The sequence below is a fragment of the Lutra lutra genome, chromosome 18, assembly GCF_902655055.1.
Source record: "Lutra lutra chromosome 18, mLutLut1.2, whole genome shotgun sequence".
Classification (NCBI taxonomy): Eukaryota; Metazoa; Chordata; class Mammalia; order Carnivora; family Mustelidae; genus Lutra; species Lutra lutra.
In genome coordinates this window covers 12,342,035-12,366,197 of record NC_062295.1, presented here as the reverse complement: position 1 = coordinate 12,366,197, position 24,163 = coordinate 12,342,035, and the positions used below count along the sequence as shown (strand labels likewise).

Below are 24,163 nucleotides of genomic sequence, written 5' to 3'. Positions count from 1 at the left end.
AGAGGGGTTCTTCCCCCCCCCTCCCTCCCTCCCTCCCTCCATGTTTGTCTTTTATTTTCTCTGTTGGACTTTTTCATTGTGAAAATATTCCTATGTGTGCACAAGTATATAGACCGCTGGGCCCCCCCCCCCACCCCCCCAGGCACCTGCCATTCCCCTTTGGTACTGATCAAACCGGAGGCCCTTCTTCTTTTGTCTTCATCCCTGTTTTCCTCTGGGTCTCAAAACCCCTTCTAGTTTATACCATCCTCTCCTTTTTCTGTACTTGGTTAAAGGAATGGAATCATTTGTCTGATGCCTTCCCACCTGTGGACTTTGTTGCAACCTCCCACCGTCCCCCATGTTTAGTGCATTCCCTGTGCCTTGCATTTCCTGGGTGTTAGACCTTCACCTAATGAGGGTGAAGCTTTGGTTCCACATCCCCCCACCTTCTTTCTGGAGGAATATTTCCTTGATGCTAGTGGCACTTTTTATGGTTCCCCATCTGGCGTCTGATCAACTCTTTATTGTGATATTAAGGTTAATGGCCACACTTAGGTGACACCCTCCTGATGTACACATGATAAACCTCTCCAGCCACTTCTCCTCTAACTTCGTGGGTCTAAATTGCAGATCCCAGACCTACATCCTCAGCATTACCCAGGAACTTCTTAGAAATGCACGTCCTGGGGCTCACCCCAGCCCTGCTGATTCAGGAGCTCTGGGGGTGGGCCCAGCCATCTGTGATTTCACAGCCTCACCCCCAGGGCAGGGTGGGGGTGCTGGTGCACAGGGATGTGCGTGAGCCACTGGTCTCATGGTTTTAGCAACTACCGATAGTCGATAGTCGTTGTCAGGGCCCACTGTTTTTTTGTTTTTTTTTTTTTTTAAGATTTTATTTATTTATTTGACAGAGATCACAAGTAGGCAGAGAGGCAGGCAGAGAGAGAGAGGGAAGCAGGCTCCCCACTGAGCAGAGAGCCCGATACGGGACTCGATCCCAGGACCCTGAGATCATGACCTGAGCTGAAGGCAGAGGCTTAACGCACTGAGCCACCCAGGTGCCCCAGGGCCCACTGTTTTATTAGGGCTTCCAAAATTGCTACGTTCTAGTTTCGTTGTTCCTTCTACATTTGTTCATTGAAATTCTTCCAAGCAGAAGGAGTGTTCCTTCACAACAATTAAAAGTGAGGTTGCGGGAGGGATGCCCCTGGAATAACGTTCCACAAGAAACCCAGAAGAGTTTAAAACTGCAGGATTTGTGATCGTTAAACTCAAGGTCATGTGCAGTTCCTTATTGTACTTCTTTGAGTGAGGAAGTGATTATTCAGAGTTAGGGAATAATTTGCTCATTTCTCTACCTTCTTAAAAATGCACTATTAGGGGTGCCTGGGTGGCCCAGTGGGTTGAGCCTCTGCCTTTGTCTCAGGTCAAGATCTCCAGGTCCTGGGATCGAGCCCCGCGTCGGGCTCTCTGCTCAGTGGGGAGCCTGCTTCCCCCTCTCTCTCTGCCTGCCTCTCTGCCTACTTGTGATCTCTGTCTGTCAAATAAATAAATAAAATCTTTAAAAACAAATGCACTATTAGAGGGGCACCTGGGCGGCTCAGTCGTTTTGGTGGCCAACTCTTGATTTCAGCTCAGGTTGGGGTCTATCGAGCTCTGAGTTGGGCTCCACACTCAGCAGGGAGTTGGAACCTGGTCAAGATTCTCTCCCTCTCCTTCTGCCCTTCCCCCTGCTTGTGTGCTGTCACTCTCTCTCTCAAATAAATGGATATTTTTAAAGAATGAGCTACTAGATCAGGACTGCTGTTATTTTCACCCCTGAAAGAGACAAACGTCTGTATTTTGCCTTGCAAAGTCTGCATGTCCGGAGTTGTCTGCCCGTTCACAGGACGTGGGGCTGCTCCATCTCCCTGGGATGTGGGTTCCAAGCGTGGGCGTTATGGTGGTGAATTCAAAGGAGTCATGAATTCTTCTCTGCCAAAGTAGGGGGAGCAACCACACAGTATGTCCTGGTGGCCGTCCATCCTAACTCAGCCTGCGCCTCAGTTCCTGGGGCGCACAGCAGCAGTGGGTGGGGGAGGAGTCCTGGGGCAGGTGGCAGGAGCCAGCTGGCCAATACAGAGCCTGGTGTGTCAGCACCTGGGTCACGGACACATCGAGACATAGGATGAAGACTTTCAGAGGGGCTCCTCAGCTGAGAGGACGTTTAATGACTTGAAATTTTACATAAAGACTTTTCTCTGCCAATTATTTAGTGACCTTGAGGAACGATTTGCATCAGGAAGGCAGAATCAATGTTTTGCTTCTCCTCCGATTGTTGTTACCAGTTTTCAAAATAAGGTCCGGGTTGCCCAGCATCCTACTTGGGTGACCTTTGAAACTTACGTTAATTACCGTGCCTCATGGGTTTAACAGACTGCTCTTTCCATTCTTTTTTTTTTTTTAAGTTTTTTTTTTTTTAAAGATTTTATTTATTTATTTGACAGAAATCACAAGTAGGCAGAGAGGCAGGCAGAGAGAGAGGAGGAAGCAGGCTCCCCGCTGAGCAGAAAGCCCGATGTGGGGCTTGAACCCAGGACCTGGGATTATGACCTGAGCCGAAGGCAGCGGCTTAACCCACTGAGCCACCCAGGCACCCCCTTTTTTTTTTTTAATTTGAGTGAGAGAGAGAGCACAAGAGGAGGGAAGGTCAGGGGGAGAAGGAGGCTCCCCGCTGAGCAGGGAGCCTGATGCAGGGCTCGATCCCGGGACCCCGAGATCATGACCTCAGCTGAAGACCGATGCTTAACCAACTGAGCCACCCAGGCCCCCCTTATAGTTATTTTTCTTACCAATGTTCAAACTCACCTGTATGGGACCAGACAGAACCATAGTTTAATATTTTAGCATATAGCATTCTATACTTTTTTTTTTAAGTCCTCTCTAGGGGTGCCTGGGTGGCTCAGTGGGTTAAAACCTCTGCCTTTGGCTCAGGTCATGATCCCAGGGTCCTGGGATCGAGCCCTGCATCGGGCTCTCTGCTCAGCAGGGAAACTGCTTCCCCTCCTCTCTCTCTGCCTGTCTCTCTGCCTACTTGTGATCTCTCTCTGTCAAATAAATAAATAAAAACAATCTTTTTTTTTTAAGATTTTATTTATTTATTCGACAGAGAGAGAGATTGCAAGTAGGTGGAGCAGGAGGCAGAGAGAGAGGGGGGAAGGAGGCTCCCTGCTGAGCAGAGAGCCCGATGTGGGGCTTGATCCCAGGATCCTGAGATCATGACCTGAGCCGAAGGCAGAGGCTTAACCCACTGAGCCACCCAGGCGCCCCAAATAAAAACAATCTTTAAAAAAAAAAAAAAAAAGTCCTCTCTACACCCAGCCTGGGGCTCGAACTCACAACCCCCAAGGTCAAGAGGTCACATGCTCCCCTGACTGAGCCAGCCAGGTGTCCCAGTGTTGTAGACCTTTAAAAATGTCTATTCATACACATAAAATTACAGGAAAGATGCTGTTAAAATATTCTCATCCACTTTATTGAGATATATTCTACATACAGTAAAGCTCACCGATTTTTTTTTTTTTAAATTCACTGGCTTTTAAGTGTATAACCCAGTTCTGACAAAGGTGTACAGTCGTGTAACCACCATAATCAGAATATAGAACGCTTCATCCCCCTGAAGTCTCCTTTGTGCCTCTCAGTGGTTAGTTGTCCGGGCTACTCCCAGCAGCTCACTACTGATCTGCTTTCTGTCATGATGGTTTTGCCTTTTCTAGACTTATGTATCAGTGAACCAATGGAGTCTTTTTAGTCTGGCTTCTTTGATGTAGCATAATGCTTTTGAGATTTGTTCATTTTTTTCCCCTGAGTATTCTATTTATACATAATTCTGATGTATTTCTAAGTTATAAGTATCTTCGCATGAGCCACGGTCACCTACGGTATGATTCTATTCATATGAAACGTCTAGAAAAGGGGAGCCTGTAGAGACAGAGTAGATGAGTGGGTGCAGGGATTGGGCTTGGAATGAGGGCAGACCAGCATAAGGGAACCCTTTTGGGAGTGATGGGAACATTCCAAATTTTATTGTAGCGATAGATGCACAGCTTGGTAAATTTGCTATAAGTAGCTGAAATGAACATTTACAAACGAGAGAATTTTATGGCATGTAAGTAGGTTAAAAGGAAAGGGAGAAATTTTGGCATAAAGGAAAGTCTACACAGTGGATTTTGGGGGGGAATTACCCCATTCTAATGGATGGATGTCCCAGTTAAGGCATCACTGAAGACCCTTGAGATGGATGGCAGGTTTACTGTTCCACATAACAGTGCCCCCCACATTGTGGCACATCTGTGAGACCTTGTCTGTTCCCTTGGGCTAAATTCCTAGAAATGCAATTGCCGGGGGTGCCTGGGTGGCTCAGTCAGTGAAGCATCTGACTCTTGCTCAGGTCATGATCTCGGGGTCCTGGGATTAAGCCCTGCATCAGCCTCCTGGCTCAGTGGGGAGCCCCTTCTCCCTCTCCCTATGCCCCTCCCCCTATTTGTGCTCACTCTCTCTCTCTCTTTCAAATAAATCCTAAAAAAAAAAAAAGCAATTTGCATAGATTTTTAAGGTTTTCCATCTGTAAGGGTGACGTGCAGAGACCGACCCCATACAACTTTTGACAACACTGGATACGACCAATGGTTTTCATCTCAGCTAAGCTCATTGGGGAAAATCAACATCTCATTGCTTTAACTCATTTGCTAGTGAGGCTGCGCATCTTTCTCATGTGTATTGGCTACTTCAAGGTCTTTGTGAAAAAAAAATTTAATTAAATTAATCTAATTAATAATCATAAATTTAACAAAAATTATAAAACTACAAATATACAAATAGATCATTGAAAGTCTATCCCTGTTCATAGTAGCATTACTCACAATAGCTAAAACACAGATACAACTCAGGTGTCTATCAACAAATGAAGGGATAAGCATGGAGATGTGGCATATACATATAATGGAATATTACTCAGCTTTGAAGAGGAAGGAGAGTCTGATACAATGGACAGCATGGGTGAATCTTGAGGACACGGTGCTAACTGAACAAGCTAGTCACAAAAAGACAAATACAGCATGATGTCACTTGTCTGGTTACTTAAAGTAGCCAGGTTCATAGAGAGAGAACGTAGACGGTGGGTGCCAGGGGTTGGTGGAAGGGGAGTGGGGAGTTAATGGGGGCTAAGTGTCAGTTCTGTAGGACCTAAAACTTCTCAAGTTGGATGATGGTGACAGTTGCATGACATATGAATGTACCTAATGCCACTGAACTATATGCTTAAAAATGGTTGATAGCAAATTTTATGTTACATACATTTTACTGCAATAAAAAATTGGGGGGAAAACGGTAGATAATAAAAATCACTAGGGGCATCTGGGTGGCTCATTCAGTTAAGCATCCAACTCTTAGTTTCTGCTGAGGTCATGATCTCAGGGTCGTGAGATCAAGCTCTGTGTCAGGCTCTGTGCTCAGCAGAGAGTCCATTTGGAATCCTCTCCCTGTCTACACCCTCTGCCCCTGCTCTGCTCTCTCCAAAACGAAACAAAACAAAAACCTCTCTTAAGTATATTCACAAGTGGGTATTTCTCTAATTTTTTGCCTTTTTTCCTAAATACTTTATTTTAAATATTTAGAAATATCTATAAATAAATATATGATAATAAAATAAATACATATAAATAATAAAATAAAAATAAAACCTATATTTAAAAATCTAAATTATTTTAAACATTTTAAAATAAAAATGGGTTATTACACCTACCGTTTACATTCTCCTATTTTTTTTTAAAAGGTCTATTGAGTTATAAGTCACATGCTGTAAAATTCACTGCTTTAAATCGTGCAGTTCAGTGGTTTCTCACATATTCACAAAGCTGTATAGTCACAGCTACAGTAAATTCTAGAAATTTCCATCACCCCCAAAAAGAAGCCCTATACTTTCTCAGCTGTCACTCCTCAGCCCCTGGCAATCACTAATCTACTTGAGTATCTATGGATCTGCCTTTTCTGGGCATTTTAGGGAGACGGGATCCTAAAGCATGTGGCCTTTTGTGACTGGATTCTTTCACGTGGCAAAATTTTATCGAGATTAATCCACGTTGTAGCACGTATCAGTACTCTGTTCCTTTTCCGGGTTGAATAATATTCCATGGCATGGCTAGACCCCATTTTATGTGTTCTTCTATCTGTTCATGGACGCTTTGGTCACTTGCGCATTTTAGCCATCGTGAGAAACGCTTCTGTGAACATTCACTACAAGTTTTTGTGGCGACGTGTAGTTTCATTTCTCTTGAGTTTGCGCCTCCGTGTGGAATTGTTGGAACATGAGGACTCTACATATAACTATTTGAAGAACGCTCCTCTTCTATTTTACAGTAAACAATGAAACGTGGACACCTTCCGTGTCAAAGCATGTAGATCTTATTCTTGCCTCATAACCCCTGGATAGCATTTTGTTGTATGAAAATACCATGGTTTGCATCTTGGGCGCCATGATGGTGGACAACAGGCCACGATGCAGATCCTTTTCTGAGGGGCTTGGTGTTGTTTCCATTCTTTGACTTTGTAAACCATACTATAGGGAACATCTTCATTCTTTGTGGAATGTTCCTGCAGACTGCATTCCTAGACATGGGAGGAGAGGGATTCGTCTGTCTCTAGGGCTCATTTTGGCCAGATTCTGATGCTGTCCCTTTTTTCCACAGGGGACCAACCAGGCACCATGGCACAAAAAGGCCAGCTCAGTGATGATGAGAAGTTCCTCTTTGTGGACAAAAACTTCGTCAATAGCCCAGTGGCCCAGGCTGACTGGGCTGCCAAGAAGCTGGTTTGGGTCCCTTCGGAGAAGCAAGGCTTTGAGGCAGCCAGCATCAAGGAGGAGAAAGGGGATGAGGTGATTGTCGAGCTGGTGGAGAATGGCAAGAAGGTCACGGTTGGCAAAGATGACATCCAGAAGATGAACCCACCCAAATTCTCCAAAGTGGAGGACATGGCAGAGCTGACATGCCTCAACGAAGCTTCTGTGCTCCACAACTTGAGGGAGAGATACTTCTCAGGACTCATCTACGTGAGTACCTGGGGGGACAGCCAGTCACTTCTTCCAGGCCTCCTGTACCCCTGAGGGAAGGAAGAGCTTTCGAGATGTGTTTGGGATACAGGTTGGGAGGATCAAAGACTCAGCTGAGGGGGGCCCACGTGGTGAGGTAGAATCATTCAGACTTGAGTTCACACCCCAGTCCTGCGCCACCTTGTACTGTGACCTTGAACAAACCCTTTCACCTCCTGAAGCCTCAGTGTTCCTATCTGTGAAATGGGCATAACCACCTTCCTCCCCATAAAGGAGGTGCCAAGATGCTGTGTGATTGCCTGTGCCGAGCGCCAAGGTGCCTGGCAGATGCTCACCAGAGTCACTGAAGTCGTTTCTGCCTTTCCTCCATCTTGGAAATGAGGAGGAGCTCTTGGGAAGGCTGGACCACCTGGGCATCCAGGTGGGGAGGAGACATGAGGGTCTGGCTAGGTTTTTGTGGAGGTCTTCCCTGTCACAAATGGGAATTCCTCACCTGGAGCCGGGACACCTCTGGGTCTCCCACATAGACCAGAGCAGACCAGAGCTGCTACCGTCCATTCTGGTAGCCACCGGCCCCATGTCGCTAATTAGGAATCAAAATTCATTTCTTCAGTTGGACTGGCCAGTGTCCAGTGGTCACCAGCACGTGAGGCTGGTGGCGGCCATATTGGGCAGCACAGGAGAGAACACTGGCATCACTGAAGGAGGTTCTGAGGGGGGACGGTGTGACTCGGGGTGTGTGGGTTCCAACTCTCCAGAGGAAGAAGGACCTAGGTTGCCCCCCCTGGTATCAAGCTGCTGGGCTGGGGTGGGGGTCCTCCAGTTTAGCCTTTGTCTGCCTCTCAGGGCACGCTCATCCCTGGGGCGAGTTGCCTCACTTCTCTGAAATTTCGTTTCCTTCTCTGTGAGATGAGCACGAGATGAGGACCAGCCTCACAGCATGGGTTACTCTCAAAACGAAGCCCTTGGGACTCCTCCGGGCACGTGGTCCGCTCTCCCGAGTGCCAGGTGTTACTGCTGGTTATGTCAGAGTTACAGCCTTTTTCCCTTGGATCTTTTGCAAATCTGTGAAACAGTCCCTCCCTTCCCCTTCCACGTTGCCACGTGAAAACGACCGAAAAAAAAACAAAATACAAAGGAACCCTTATCATCTATAAAAATGCACTGCAGATTTTTTTCCTGATTAGGAAAATAAGTCACGTTTATTACAGAAGATTTGGCAAGTTCAGAAAAGCCCAGCAAACACACAAAAAAATCAGCCCTCCCCCAGAGGTCATAACTGATACAACAGTCCTTTCTTGAGCTCTTTCTTTGCGAGAATGGCATGTGTTTATGTATTTACAAGCCTGCGCACATAGGTTAGCCTGCTCACTTCTTTTCCGTCTATGGGTCCATGCTGATCGTGCCCACACTTCCATTATAACCCCAAAGATATCATCTCAGGGGCTGTGCGAGCTATCCCGTGGATGTGTCGTAACTGATTACCCATTCTTCATATGGATATGTCAGACGGGTTGACAGTAGCTTTTTTTAAAATTAAGATTTTATTTATTTATTTGTCCAAGAGAACGATTAAGCATAAGCAGGGGGAGCAGCAGGCAGAGAGAGAAATAGGCTTCCCACTAAGCAAGGAGCCCGATGTGGGACTCGATCCCCATGACCTGAGCCGAAGGCAGATGCTTAACCGACTGAGCCACCCAGGTGTCCCAACAGTAGCTTTTTTTTAAAAGCCAAGAGGGATCAGAGGAACAACCTGGAATTATATATCCTCTAACCCCTATAGTGTGCCTTGACACATCTTATCTCATTTAATCAACACAATGCCCCTGGAATAAGGATACTTGTCCCATTTTACAGGTGAGCAAACTGATCTCAGAGAGCTGAAGCCTCTCCTTAACTTCCCTAACTACGAAGGGAAAGTCCCCTTGGTCCGAGCCACTCCTTGTATGGAAACACCATCGACTTGGAGCTGTCTGTACAGCCTGGGCATTTCTAAGGAGGCCAGTCTGCAAGGGCAGGAGTGGGGGCAGGATGGAGCTCTTCCAAGCCTCCCCATCTCAGATGTGTTCTCTCCCTCGAGGAGGTCAAGGGCAGGCCTGTGTATAAATCTTACCTGCTGTCCTCTGACATAGCATTTGAGACCAAAATAGAAATCTGAAAAAAAAAAGAAGGATTTATGAAGGTGCTGAGACCCAGAATATCTAATCTGACAGCAGATTAAAAAATGAATCAAAGCTTCAAATTCCTGCTATGCTTCTTCGGACAGTTTAGATGAAAAGCCTTTCAGCCTGACTGCACATGTGCTCCTATCTCGTTCCTTACTGGTCAGTTTATTCCCTTACATAGAATCCACTGTCCATGACGGAGGAGACGAGGAAGTCGGGGAGGGGAAGCCCAGTGCGTGACAGCAGGTGATGCTGACTCTTTGCTTTTGCTAATGGAGAGAGCTTCCCCCTCCATTCTGCAAAGTGCATATCAAATGAAGACCCTTGTCCTCTGGGTTCTAGAAGAGTATATGGAAGCCATTGGGTCCTGTGTCCTTATCCTCGAGAGGCATGTTGTTGTCTTACCTGTTCACGGCACACATCACACACGGTGCATGCGTGTGACTCTGAGTCCTTGTCCACACTCACCTGCCCTTCTGGGCACTGGGTTCCCTTGGCCAGGAGCTCAGCACACCACTCAGCAGTTGGCTCTGCCCTTACTATTTGGCTGGGGGATGGGACAGGGGGTTCAGGGAGAGGAAGCTCAGCCAAGTGTGAGCCTTGCTGGTAGTGGGTACTGTCCTAAGTCCTTCCCGTCCTGTGGTGAGAGCAATGCTGTCCTCCCATCCTGCACGTGACCTGTCCGAGGCAGAGAGATGACGTGACTTGCCTGGGAAGGGACCCGCGGGGGGTCAAACTCTGGCCTGTCCAGTAGAATGCTCTAGGTTCTCCTGCTTCCATTTCTGGGGGCATGCTGAGCGTTACAAGGCCCAGCCCTTGCCCTGAGGCTGCTTCCTGATGAAGGGGAGGAAGATAAGACATACTCGAGCCAGATGCAAATAAGGGACCTAGATTCTAAGAGGATGTGTGGATAAAGAAAACGTGGTGTGTCCATACCATAGACCATCATTCAGCCTTAAGACAGAAAATCTTGCCATTTGTGGCCACAGGGATGAAGCCAGGGGACACAATACTGTGAAATAAGGCAGTCACAGGAGGGCGAACAATTGGGGTTCTGCTCACATGAGGTATTGAAAATCCTCTTGCTCAGAGTCAGAGCCTGGAATGCTGGCTGGTGGGGAGCGAGGTGGGGGGAGAGGGAAACGGGAAGGTGTTGTCCAACAGGCACAGGGTTTCAGTCATGGAGATGAGTGCGTTCTAGAGAATTGAGGCTACAGTAACAATCCTGTATGGTACGCTCAAAAGTTGGTTAGGAGGGTTGGGGCACCTGGGTGGCTCAGTGGGTTAAGCCTGTCTTCAGCTCAGGTCATGATCTCGGGGTCATGGGATGGGGTCCTGGGATGGAGCCCTGCATCAGGCTCTCTGCTCGGCGGGGAGCCTGCTTCCTCCTCTCTCTCTGCCCGCCTCTCTGCCTACTTGTGATCTCTGTCTCTCAAATAAATAAATAAAATCTTTATTTTAAAAATATTGGTTAAGAGGGCAGACCACAGTTGTGTTCTTATCTCAAAATGTTTTTTTTCCCCTAAAGCATGTCCTATACTCAGTTCCCATAAATGGGTGCTAAGGCGTTTGTCAGGCTCCAAGGATTTAAGGTCAAGTCTAGGTATAGGTGCATGTTCTTTCTGGGCAGGGGTTTTGCTTTCATTAGACTCTCAGAGAAGCCTCGTTACCCCCACACCAGTGACGACAGCCGCTGTCACCATGTTACGAGTTCATACCGAGATGCTAGAGCTACTACTGTTCTTTTCTTTATGTAAGAGAGAGACCCTGTTTTGAATCAGATTTTTGCAAATAAACTGGGGCTTAGAAAACTTACATAACTTGATGAGAAACAGCTGGGTCTTGAACCCAGGAAGGTGGGCCCTGGAATCACTGCTTTGAACTCATTTAATCCTTCCAAAGATCCTATGAGACAAGAGGCTATTACCCCATTTCAGAGACCAGGGCACTGAGGCTCAGCTGTGCTCAGTCCTCTTGCTGGAAGTGGGCAGAGCTGGGGTCCAGGGAAGGTTTATCTACTCCAGGGCTGGAGTGATTGGTTCCCTGTGGATGGTAAAGGTTCCCAGGATAGCTGGAACCTTGAGCTTGAATGATGGGTGTGGGCCACGGCAGGTGGGGATGCTGCCATGGGTGCTATTAGCTTGGAGCTGGACAGCATTTATGTGCACAGAAGGAAGAAGTCCAACTTCCTAATTATAATTTCTTGAGCACCTATTAGGTTGTAAGCTGTTAACCCAGAGTGAGTGATTTTTTTAAAATTGAATTAGTTTGCTGTATCTCCTCTCCCTACCCCCTCTCTTCCCCCTCCCAAAAGAGTAGAAAAGAAAACCTCAGTTTCTGCCATTGCCTGAAAAAGGAGAGGATCTGGTGGCCCGGGGCTCAGGTTGTTAGGTCACCATCCTGTTAGATGGGGTGTGGGCCCTGTTTTTTCCACAGGCCTCACTGCTCCCTCTTGTCTCCCAGACCCTGGGGCTAAGTGTTCTTGGTTATCGATTGCTACACCTGTTTTTTATTCCTAACTGGCTCACTTCACTCATCTCTAACCGGCTCGTTCCCTGTCAACCGTGGGACTTTCCAGGTCTGTGCCAAGGCCCTGGGGTTGGGAACATGATCCAGAACAGAGGTAGATGAAGTCTCCCATTCACTGGATTTCCCAGCCCCAATTCCCTACCTGTGAACCCCAGAGGGTATTTTTCTGGTTCTGATTTCACTGTTCTGGGAAGACCAGGGATCTAAGGAGAGGCCTTCCTTCCAAACTCGAGCAAGTGGCCATGTTTTTGTCTTAGACATTTGACCCAATGACCTGATGGAGTATCTATTCTGGGGTGCTGAGAACAGGCTATGAGCAGAGGCCTCCTGAGTGCCAGAGGGTCCTGGAGGGTGGGGGAAAAATACATTACTTCTTTGGGTCTCAGAAGGTGGAAAGGAAACACAGCTGGGAGCTGCCCCTTACTGAGCCCTGTGACCTCACTGTTTAGATCTTTCAAATTGTTATTCTTTCAAAGAAGCTTTCCAGTAACGTGGGGCTGTTCGTGCAAAGACCACAGGGAAATATTTAAAAATAAGAAGCCTAGATCATGCTTGTGGCTTCTTCTCGTGTGTGTTGTTAACTGTCTGGCCAGATTTAAAACGTTATTTTGAATAGATAATACAGGCAAATATTAAGTAGTATATCAGGAGGTTCAGATTTTGACCTTTCACCCCATTCCTCATCTTCTGTTCCCTTTCATAGGAAGGCTCAAGCACGTTTCTTACGTAGGCTTCCAGAAATTTTATACCTATACAGGCAAATACGTGCATATTCGTATATGCATGCATGCATGTAAATGTACTTTAAAAGAATTTTATTTATTTGAGAGAGAACACGAGCTGGTGTGAGGGGCAGAGGGAGAACCAGACTCTCCATTGAGCAGGGAACCTGGGCTCGATCCCAGGACCCTGAGATCATGAGCTGACCTGAAGGCAGACGCTTAACCCACTGAGCCACCCAGGTGCCCCTGTCTATCATTTTACAGATGGGTTAGAAGAGGCTCCAGGGTTCGGCTACTTGCACAGATCCCGCAGGTAATGGAGGAGGGCCAAGCTAAGGTTCTGCCCTGGGCTGTGTGACTTACAGCCTAGTTTCCTTCCACCTTCCCCTGCTGGTTCTTGTTCCTGCCGGAGGAGGCCGTGGGAGCAGTTGCCTGTTCAGGGCTCTGTGGCTGACCATATAAAGTCTCAGGGAAGAACTCGAGTCCCTTCCTAATACGGTCACAAGAGGGAAACCCTGGGCCTGTGGCTGGGACCTGCTGGTGGGAAGGAGCCCTGAGATGCTGGCTGGAACACAGGAGGTGGGGATATCGAAACTCTGAACTTGACCAGCTGGAGAGGGTCAAGTTCGTGGGGGGACAGGGAGGCAGAAAGGCTACCAACTGCATGGGGGTCGGGGCTGGTGAAATGAACCGAGGTTAAACAGCTGAAGCCTGCAGATTCTGAAGCCCAGCCACCCTGGGTGGGGGCGTGCTCCTGTCTGCCCAGCTCTTCCTCTCGGGTCGTTGTGCCCTGGAAAGATGTGCTGAACTGCACAGAGATTCAGAGCTGCCTGGAAACTTGGATTAAGGGCTTGCTGGGGGCTTTGCACCAGGAGCTGTCCTAGGCAGATAGGAGCAAAATGCTGCTTCTTTGGGAGCTGGCGATGGAGTTGGGAGAGCCGTGCGTTCTTTCTTTCCTCTATTCATTGTATTCAGCAAGGGTTTACTGAGTGTCTGCCTTGTGCATGGCCCCTGCAGTGGGCACCTTGCAGTCTGGGAGCTGATGTTTAGGATGAGCCCTGAAAGACGAGATGGAAATGGCTCAGGGAAGATGGAGGGGAGATATAGAAGCAACAGCACATGTGACGGTTCCAAGCTGGGAAGGAGCAGGGTATAGTCACTAACATTTATTGAGCACCTGTTATATACTCCACACTCTGTTAAATGCTTCATGAGCATTATCTCCCAGCAAGCCCACGAAGGATCTACTATTACACACCTTCATTTTGCAGTATAGGAAAAACAGGCTCAGAGAGGTCAAGAGACTTGACCTCTAGTCAATGAGGGTTGGTTCAAAACAAGTTCTCAGTACTCGATTCTGTACCCTTAACTGCTACCCTTTACTGTCTCCAGGTCAAGTGCTTGGGGAGAGGGAGGTTTATGTAAAATGTAAATGACATAATGTAATGTCATTTACAATGTAAGTGACCCACATTCCAACAAGGGCATGGAAGTTGGCTGGGGGCACAGCCCAGGGACGTCTGAAAGTGCAGTTAAAACCTGAAATAGAGGTAGGGTAGAACTTGGTTGACCATCATTCAAATGACTGATCATTATTTGGACACTTACTGCATGCGAGGCCCTGTACTAGGGACCAGGACACAGAGCCCCTGCCCTTTGTCACCAGGTCAGCAAACATCTACTGAGCACCTACTGTGTGCTAGTCCAGTGCAAAGCCCCAGGTCACAGAGATGAAGGCATTGCTGCCCCTGTTCCGGGGAATCTCTGTAATTAACATACCCCTCAGGCATTTATTGGGCAGGCATTTAGTGAGCACCTGCTATATGCCCAGGCCTGTGTAGAGACTGGAGAGGAGGAAGAGGGTGCTCTGGCTGTCGGGGTACTCGTACTGGTGTTGGCCAGATGGCGGGAGGAGGCTGGACAATCAGATGGGGGAGGGGCATCCAGGTCGACAGTGGACCCATCAGGCGAGTGCGGGTCCACCTGGGCCTGCTATTGTAGGAGCCTCTGCCTTTACCCTCGCTTGTCAATCCTCCTTTATGATCCAGACACACTGAACTGCTGACAATTTCCCGGCATGCGCGCCCTCACCCTGCTGCCTTCCATGCCTTTGCTAACCTCCTGAGCAGGCTAACACCTCCTTGTCTGCTAGGGCTCGGGGCAGGGAGCTCCTCCCTGCCTGCTCCTCCCCTACTGGAAGTTTCCCTGACTGCCCACCAGTGAGGATTAGGACCCTCTCTCTCTCTCTCTCTTTTTTTAAAAAATTTTATTTATTTGACAGAGATCACAAGTAGGCAGAAAGGCAGGCAGAGACGGCGGGGGGGGGGGGGAAGCAGGCTCCCCGCTGAGCAGAGAGCCCAATGCGGGGCTCGATCCCAGGACCCTGGGATCATGAAGGCAGAGGCTTTAACCCACTGAGCCACCCAGGCGCCCCTAGGACCCTCTCTTTATTGCTCCCCGCATTCCCTTGGCTCCATCCTTGTTCGAGTGACATTATTTTAAATGTCCTTGTCCCCCCCTCTGATCTGCAGATTCTTGGAGGACAGGGGGCCACCGCTGATTTATCTATCTCTGGCATCTAGCACAGACCCAGTATACAGTAGGTGCTCAATAAAAGGCTGATGGATGTTTAGACAGGCCTGTGTTGACCTCATTCCTGCCTTTTTAGGGTAGTGCCTCCTCCTACCTGCCAATCCTATACTTTTCGAAGATTCTGTCCCCTTCTCACCCAGACCCATCACACCCCATTGTCCCTTCGCACACAGATTGAGCCCTGAGGGGGACTCTCCCTGTCCAATCAGCTCCGGGCAAGGCTGAAATCCCTTTGTGGTAAGGACATTGTGTTTTTTGTCTTCTCTAAGCCCAGAGCCTTGCACCATGTCTGGGACATACCCACTGAATGAGGGACTGAGTGAACAAATTTGTTTTTCTTTCTGTAGGACAGGCAGAGGTTGGAAGGCCTCATGGCTGGTGCCCAGGCCTGGCAGTGAGCTGAGCTGGGCTTGGCGCCGCTAGGGTCTCGCTTTGTGTCTTTGGTCAAGTTGCTTAACCTCTCTGGTGTTTGCTTGGTCTTGAGTGTCACCCAGAGATGGGCCATCTGCTCCTGTGTTTGTCCCTTCCAGGGGGAGGAGGAGGGAGGGGGAAGAGGAGGGAGCCTGCTTCCTGGCTACTAGAGCCTTGAGCAGCACTGATGGTATCATTTGGAAAAAACAGTTCCCGTGGGACAGGTTGGAGCCTGCCCCCCGAGCTGTGACCTCAGCCTAGGGAAAAGTCAGTGTCTAGTAGAGAATGGCCAGAGCAAGGAAAATGCCTCGTGTGTGTGCGCACGGTGGGGTTTGCCAAGTGCCTTTGGCACTTTTCCTACACAACTTTTTTTTTTTTTAATTGTGATAAAATCCAAATAATCTAGAATTTACCATTTGAGCTGTTTCAAGGGGACAATTCAATGGTGTTTAGCCCATCTCCAGCGTTGTACAATTAGCACTACCTCGTTCCAGAATGTTTTTATGAACCGCCCCCCCCCCCCAAAGGAAACCCCTGTAGCCTGGAGCAGTCATTCCCCCTCCCCCTCCCTCCAGTGCCTGGAAACCAGGGATGTGTTTCTGTCTCCATGATTTGCCCGTCCTGGACGTTTTGTATACATGGAATCCTACACTAGGTGACCTTTTGTGTCTGGCTTCTTCCATACCAAGCATATACCATTTTTGGGGTTTGTCCATGCCCTAGTGTGTGTCAGGGCCATTCCTTTTGGGGGACAGCTGTGTCCGTCCCTTCTGTCTACAGATGAGGTGTTTTGTTAACCGTCAAGAGAATGTGAGCTCTCTTGGGGTAGGACAGTCATGCTGTCTAGCTCTGAATTTCCCGGCAACGACCTCACCAACCCTGTTTTCGTCGTCTGCTACACGGGCAGCAGGGAAATCACAGTGTGACAGTCACAGGGTAGATAAGGGACTCAGTGAAGAGATGCCCGTGAAGGGCAGGTGCTTAGTAAGTGTCCAGTAGACGGAGTCTAAGGGAGGTGAGAGGCGGCCTGCAGGAGAGGGGCCTGCACCCCAGAGGGGGGTCTGAACCCCAATTGTCAGAAAGCACTCAGCTCTAAGATAGAACACAGGTGGCCCGGAAACCCAGGTTTGCCCCTTGCTCCTCCTCTTCCCCCGTAGCCCTCCTATCAGTGAAGCCCCGGCGTTCCCATTAGGACTCTGAGCCTCAGTTTCCCCATCTCTACAACAGCAATACGAATGCATCCAACAGTTTTGTCGTGAGGATGCCGTGAGCATGCTTGCAGAGGTGCTCAGTACGTGTTTAAATGCAGGTGGCGATGGGCATTGCTGGGCCGGGACCCCGTGGGCTGGGTGTCCAAGTTCTCCCCGAGGCCGCATGCTGCGAGTAAGCTTGGGTTCTCTCTTTGGCAGACATACTCTGGCCTCTTCTGTGTGGTGGTCAACCCCTACAAGCAGCTGCCCATCTACTCGGAGAAGATCGTGGACATGTACAAGGGCAAGAAGAGGCACGAGATGCCCCCCCACATCTACGCCATCGCAGACACGGCCTACAGGAGCATGCTGCAAGGTGAGCCGCTCTCCAGGTGGACAGGGTGTTGCCCGGGGCCGCTGCTCCCTGCCAAGGGCCGCCTCCGGGAGCTCCCGCTCTGCCCGCGCCCCTCCTGCCCACCCGCCCGGCCTGCAGGCCTCGCCAAGAATGCGGAGTTTGGCAGGCTGTGCTGGGCCCCAGGAGCCTTGTGCCTGAAAAAGGGAAAAAGCCAGCTGAACATCTGGGTGCACGGCTGGGAGGGTGAGGGAGAGCGGACGGCTTGGGCAAACACGGGCATGGGCTGCTCTGCGCCCCAGCCCCTCTGCTGCCCCGGGCCCGGCCAGCCGGCTGCTGGACAGTGAGGAATCCTCTTCACCTCCAGAGGGAAGAGGGTGGCCGTCAGCCCCCGGGTCCCAGCCAGCCACCTCTGGATTTGCCGCCCTGTGGGGTGGTGTGAGAGGTGTTCTCCTCTCTGGCCTCAGTTTCCCCATCTGTAAAAAGGGAGTGATAGGGTCCATCTTGCAGCTTATGGAGATTCTCAGGCAGCCTTGTCCAAATGGAAGCCCTTTGGATATCACCTCCATGTTTGTGTATTACTATGATTATTATTACTATTATTAATGAACTTTTAATTGAGGTAAAATATACATACAGTCGAGGGCATAAGGTCCACAAACTTCATGTTCAGCCTAAAATTAATTCTGGCCTACATCTGTAGTCATCTGGCCACCACTCAGACCAAGATGGGAGATATTTCCGGAAAGTGACAATTTGAATGATTGCCCTCTACGATGAGTAACAAAGTAAGGATGTCCACTCTCACCACCCCTAATGAACATTGTGCTAGAAGGATTAGCCAGTTTAATAAGACAAGAAAAAGAAATCGGGGCATCTCTAAGTTGTATGGTTTACCTGTTCAACTGCCTTGGTCCTCAGTAAATCCCTTTGCCTCACAACCGTTGAACCCTTGATTTCCTCCTCATGTTTTGGGTGCAGCACCCATCCCAGGGTGACTATCTTTGGGGAAGGGTGAGAGGATTTTCTTTCCTGTACATGGATCTGGACTTGAGACACAGGCGTTCTCCCATCCTTACACTTGGGTGAGGGCAATGGAGAAGGACTTGGGCAGTCCTAAAGCTGTATATGATTTTACATGGTTATAAGGTGTGACTAGTCCTGAGGTTATGAACCAGCAGCTGGCAGGCTGCCTCCAGCCTTCAGATAAGTTTGATTTGGTCCATACAGTTTTTTTTTTTAAGATTTTATTTATTTATTTGACAGAGAGAAAGCACAAGTAAGCAGAGAGGCAGGCAGAGAGAGAGGAGGAAGCAGGCTCCCTGCTGAGCAGAAAGCCCGATGTGGGGCTCGAACCCAGGACCTGGGATCATGACCTGAGCCGAAGGCAGCGGTTTAACCCACTGAGCCACCCAGGCGCCCCTGGTCCATACAGTTTTAAGGATACTGGAAGTGGCTGTCAGCTTTTGACAATTGGGAAATTGTATATAAAAAGTGTATATATTTTGTTAGGGGCATGAGTTTTCCAGTTCCCCAGTCCTTACTTGGGGCATTTGTTCATGATAACTGCCCTGCCCTTCTGTTTGACTTTGCAACCTCTGGAGTAGCTACCTTCAAGAGTATTCTGAGTCAGGAATTGAAAGCTCAGTTCTGGAAGCACCTGAGGGCGGGGATCCAGGTGTAGCCAACCTAGAAGGGCTCAGTAGAAGTGCCCCCAAGTTACTGACAGAGTTAGCCAAACCCCACATGTATGACCCAAGCTGGATCACTGCAGACACGGGATTGCCATTACCTTCAAAGACCAGCAGATGGTGCCTTGCAGAAAGGGCTACAGAGATGTAATCTTAGTTGTGAAGGGTGGCTTCTGGAGTTAGGTATGTGTCTTTGTTTAAAAAAAAAAAAAATTCTTTGTGGTCTCCCTTGATGGACAAGTTTACAGTGATGGTTCGCACACCTTTTTAAGGAAGCTGAACATCACCAAGTTATAGTATTCATGTCATTTGGGGTACTTTTAGTCGCACAAAAATATAGCACACCATATAGCAACCAATTAAAGTGGCTTAAACAATAGGAGTGTACTATTTCACATGACAAGAAGTGTGCAGGTTGATGATTTCAGGATTAATTAGCTGAGAAGCTCAAAGACAGACTCCTTTGGGATTTTCTTGGCTTCTTCCTCATGGTCACAAAATGGCAACCATAGCTCCAGAGATCATGTCCTCCTTATGCAATGATGTCCAAAAGCCTGAAGAAAGTGGAAGGTTAGGTTCTTTTCTTGTCTCTTTTGTATCAGATAGAAAAACCTTTTCCAGAAACTCCTCAGCAGGCATCTCTTGATGTCTCATTGGCTAAAACTTGGTCACACACCAACCTCTAAACCAATGGTTCGCAGAGGACTGGGACGTTAGTAATTGTTTGTAATTACGTCTCAATGGCTAAACCTTTGGGCATATGCCAACTTCTAATCGTTGGCAAAGGGGACTGGTACCTTTATAATTGGCTTGGACTATTTCTGGTTCTTTCCTGGAGCTGAGGGAGCTCCCAGAAGCACATTTTCTCTGAACACCAGAATGAAATGAAATTCTGTTAGCAAAGGAGAAGGGGAAGGGCACAGTGCTCTTAAAATACATGTATGTGACTTTAAAAAACCTTTAATATTGGACATTCATCCTAGAAGAATTAAAACATATTTAAGCTAAAGAGAATATACCAGCACCCATAATCCTATCACCCAGAGATCACGACCATCAACACTTTGGCATTTAGCTTTCATGTCATAACTGAGCTGAATATTCTGAAATGGAGGAAATTTTGATTGTCTGAAAATAATTGATTCCAGAAAAAAAAATCATTTCAAACAGGGACCAAAATTTCACTGTAAGGGGGGAGAAAAGGTTTGACTGGGTGGGGGAAATGACCTTGCCAACTGTCAGTCTGTTTTAGCTACATATAGTAGGAATTTGGTTATAATTGCAGCTAGATGCTAATTCTTAGATTGAGTAGAAAATTAAGGGTTGATTTTTTTAACTTTTTTTTTGGGGGGGGGGGACAAAATCCCATGAGAGCATAACACAATGTTCTTCATGTCATGTTTGATTCCCGCAGCTAACGAGAATAATTTTTGCAGACTTACGAGAATTACGAGAGGGGTCACCTGTTTCTCCCAAGGGCTCTTTTGTTTTGGGGGTGCTCCATAAAGCCTCCATTGTGTTGTCCTTCATGATGACTCTATGATACAAACTTTATTTGGTTTATTGAGTTTAAATGTGAATCAACAGCTGCTCCATATGGTTTCATTTTGGCATTACCTGGTACTTTCTGGAAAGCTACTCATGATAGACACCGGTGAAACAAATTGTGCGGGGGGAATACAAGCTTGGGAAAAACAACATTTTCTCTAGAAAGTGGAAGTTTGGTTTTTGCCAAGGAAGGTGGAGGCCTAGTTTTTTTTTACTCCATTGATGAAGGTTGTGCTCCCAGGTTGGAAGGTCACTTGGCTGGGATGCGCGATGAGCTTTCTGTCTCGCTGGAGGCGTGAAGGGAGCAGCTGTGGCTTCCTCCTTAAATCCTTTGTAGGACAAGATGAAGTGTGAAGAGGGGGGACTAGGGAGGGCTAACACATCCATCGAACGTGGTACATGAACCCTTAAGCTCCTGAGGACCCACACCCTGCATGAAAGCCAGACTCCATCCTTGTCTGCCTATTCAACTCTATCTCTACTGGTGTCGAGCACTTAGTAGCTGCTCAGTTAATTTTTGTTTCTCAGTTAATATTTGTTGATGAATGAAGGAGTGCACTTAATCATTAATTCTACCCCACGTCTCCTTTCTCAATGTGTTGATCTCCTTTAAGTATGTCCAGATATATGATGGGGACCCTGTTTATAGCTTGTCCTTGAAGGCAATTACTACTGGAGCCTTCCAACCTGCCCCAGCTACCCTCTATGACAGGCAGCCAACATCCGGGACCTTCCTTAGCATGTTTGGAATTGGCTTCAACCCTCTCATGGTGGATTCCTTGTTTCCTTGTTTCCATGCCTTCCTCTTCCTTGATTCACCCTCCTGTTTTGGTTTTTTTTTTTAAAGATTTTGTTTATTTGACAGACAGAGATCACAAGCAGGCAGAGAGGCAGGCAGAGAGAGGAGGAAGCAGGCTCCCTGCGGAGCAGAGAGCCCGATGTGGGGCTCGATCCCAGGACCCTGGGATCATGAACTGAGCCGAAGGCAGAGGCTTTAACCCACTGAGCCACCCAGGCGCCCCTCACCCTCCTGTTTAAATGGAGCACCTTTTCTAGTACCTTCTGAAGTCAGGATGTAGACGAGACAGATTGAGATCCCGCTTATCTCATCTGAAGACTTGATGGATCTCTAGTAGGTAAAGGCCAGTTTAGCTGAGTTTACCGTTTTAAGCAACAAATAGTTTTCTTTCAGCGTTTTTAAGGCTTGGCTTCACAGCCTTCTAGCTTGTTTCGTTGCTGAGAAGATAAAAGGCAATCAGAATCGTAATCCTTTCCGTGTGACCAAAAAAAAAAAAAAAAAATCATTTTTCTCCTTCTCCAGAAGCTCTTAGACCCTTCTTTATGCCTGTGTTCATGATGTTGATGGGATTTGTCCTGGGTCTCTTTTCACCCATTGTGCTGGAGACTTCGTGGATGCCTTTCATCTATAAACTCGTGGTCTTATACTCTGAGCTATTTTTGTGAATTACTTACTTGATGATTTATTTCTGTGTCCTCTATTCTGCTTTTCTAGAAGTCTTCTCATGTCCAGAACTGAACTCCGGGACTGTCCCTTTTTCATCTCCTTATCTTTTTCTTCTTCTGTCTCTCTCTCTCTCTCTTTTTTTTTTTTCCTTTTCTGGGCAGTTCCTTTAACTTTGTCTAATGAGCCTTCTGTTAAGCTGTAACTTGTCATCATATCCATATTATATATGTGCTTGCAGGAGGGGCTTGCTGGTGATGAGCTTGGCTATCGTTTGAGTAGAGCTGGACCATTCCACTGCAGCCCTTCTCATAGATCTTTCCATCTTTTTCTTTTTTTGTTTTTTAAGATTTTATTTATTTATTTGAGAGAGAGAGAGAGAGAATGAGAGAGAGCATGAGAGAGGTCAGCTAGAGAAGCCAACTCCCTGCTGAGCAGGGAGCCCGATGTGGGACTTGATCCTGGGACTCCAGGATCCTGACCTGAGCCGAAGGCAGTCACTTAACCAACTGAGCCACCCAGGCGCCCCTCCATCTTTTTCATCCTTGCGCTGAGCAGGTTTTCCAGGGAAGACTTGTGCAGTGGTCTGTCTCCCGTCATTGTGAGGGTCTAGTTAAGAGGCCAAGGGTTTCAAATTGTGGAAGGAAACTTGCACGTTATCCTTTCAATATGGCCCCTGGTGCTGCCCAGGGATTTCATTCTGCAGAGAATAAAATCTGCCTCCTTCTGTGGGCTGGGGGAAGGACATATCCTTGGCTGCAGGGAGCGTGGATGGTATCTGGCATGTCTAGCTGCTTCTCAGACAGACTTTCAGCGGATCCCTGTGTTTGTCCGTCCTCCTTTCTGCCTGGTCTCCCCGAGCCCCCTGCTGTGGCCAGTTACTGAGGTTTGGCCTGGGGGCAGGGGAGTCTGTGATGAAATCAGGTTGCTTTCAGCTTTGCCCACTGGAGCTTAGAGGTCTCCTTTCCTGCGACTGTCCTCACTCGTCCTGTTTTCTGCCTTCCAAGACTTCTTTGCGTTTCTCTCTTTTCCAGTTCATTTCAACTCAGAAAGTCCCTTTACTGTCTTTTTACGCAGGTTTGGGGAGGAAGGGGCATGAATGGCAAGTGTCCAGCCCACTATCCTTGAATGGAAATTCTCTCTCTGAACTCTTCTTTTCCAAAGAGGTGATAATGATAATAGTGGATTTTTTTCATAGATTTTATTAATTAATTAATTTATTTGAGAGAGAGAGATTGAGAGAACCAGTGGGAGGAGGGGCAGAGGGAGAAGCAGACTCCCTGCTGAGCTTGATCCCAGGACCCACTCAGGTCATGATCTCAGGATCCTGGGATCGAGCCCAGCATCTGGCTCTCTGCTCAGCAGGGAGTCTGCTTCTCTCTCTCTCTCTTCTCTCTCTGCTCCTCCCCATCTCCCTGCTCATGCTCTCTCTCTCTTTTTCTCTCAAATAAATAAAATCTTTAAAAATAATAATAAAATAAAGCCTTGAAGCTATTATAATGCCCACATACGGACTCTAGAATAAAAACGATACTAAACTATAAAGTCAGGAAGGGCAGCAAAGGTTTTATTTTTCCTCACAGCATTTCCTGTTTCTGGTTTTTATGAAACAGCAAATACCGAATCCTTTCAAAATTCCTCATTGTTTTTCCCTCTCTTCCTTCCCATGTGCGCACGTGCCCGTGGGGTTGCGTTCACATGACTTGTCGGTTAATCCGACCCTGGGGCCGGGGTCTCATTTTAGAGCCTGGGAAACTGAGGCTCGGGGGAGGCAAAGAACTTGCTGAAGGCCCTGGGAGACTCAGAGCTGGATTTGAACGTGGCTTATCTGATGCCCGAGCCCAAGGCTTGCCCAGTCAGCCAGCCGCTGCGTGGAGCCCCGGGCGGTCCCGCGGAAGGGGGTTTGCTCCAGGAAGGTCTACCTTTTTACACATGTGGGGTGTTGAAGGTTCAGCCCTAGTGAAGCCAGAGTTAACTGACTGGGGTAAATTAGCAGGGTGCGTGTGGGGAAAGCACCATGAGGCTTCCCGGGTAAGCCACTTTGGATCTCCCGCCTCTCCTGCAGGGTGCCCAGGGATGGGGGATGTGCCTGGGAGAAGGGTGTGAGAGGCGCATAGGATTTCCTCCTGATGTGCCGAGTGGAGGCGTCAGGTTTTGTTACCCTATGCGGGAGAGCAGAGTGTTTTGTCCTTATGTAATTAGCACTGACGGGCCACTCTCAGGGGATTAAAAAAGAAATCATGGCCTGGCTGGCTTCTGTCAGCTCCGGGGCTCTTGGCTGAACCCTCTTGAAACTGATGAGAAATCTAGGAGATGGCATGAGCTAACCTCTAAGCTCTCTGCTTCGCAAGTTCCCACACTCTGTGTCCCTCTGTCCGAGGGAGGTCGAGGTCTGCGGGTCCTGGGGGGGCCAGCTCAGGGTCACCAACCCG

The 24,163-nt window shown here is 48.1% G+C and overlaps 1 protein-coding gene across 4 annotated transcripts in view; it reads left to right on the top strand.

The window, feature by feature from the left end:
* Positions 1 to 24,163, top strand: part of MYH11 (myosin heavy chain 11) — a 111,043-nt gene that overhangs the window by 10,016 nt on the left and 76,864 nt on the right. For all 4 annotated transcript variants that reach the window (XM_047714670.1, XM_047714669.1, XM_047714673.1 and 1 more), the window contains exons 2-3: positions 6,708 to 7,069; positions 16,898 to 17,054. In XM_047714670.1, the coding sequence (XP_047570626.1) occupies positions 6,725 to 7,069; positions 16,898 to 17,054 (502 nt within the window). In that variant the 5' untranslated portion in view covers positions 6,708 to 6,724. The remainder of the gene's footprint in view (positions 1 to 6,707; positions 7,070 to 16,897; positions 17,055 to 24,163) is intronic.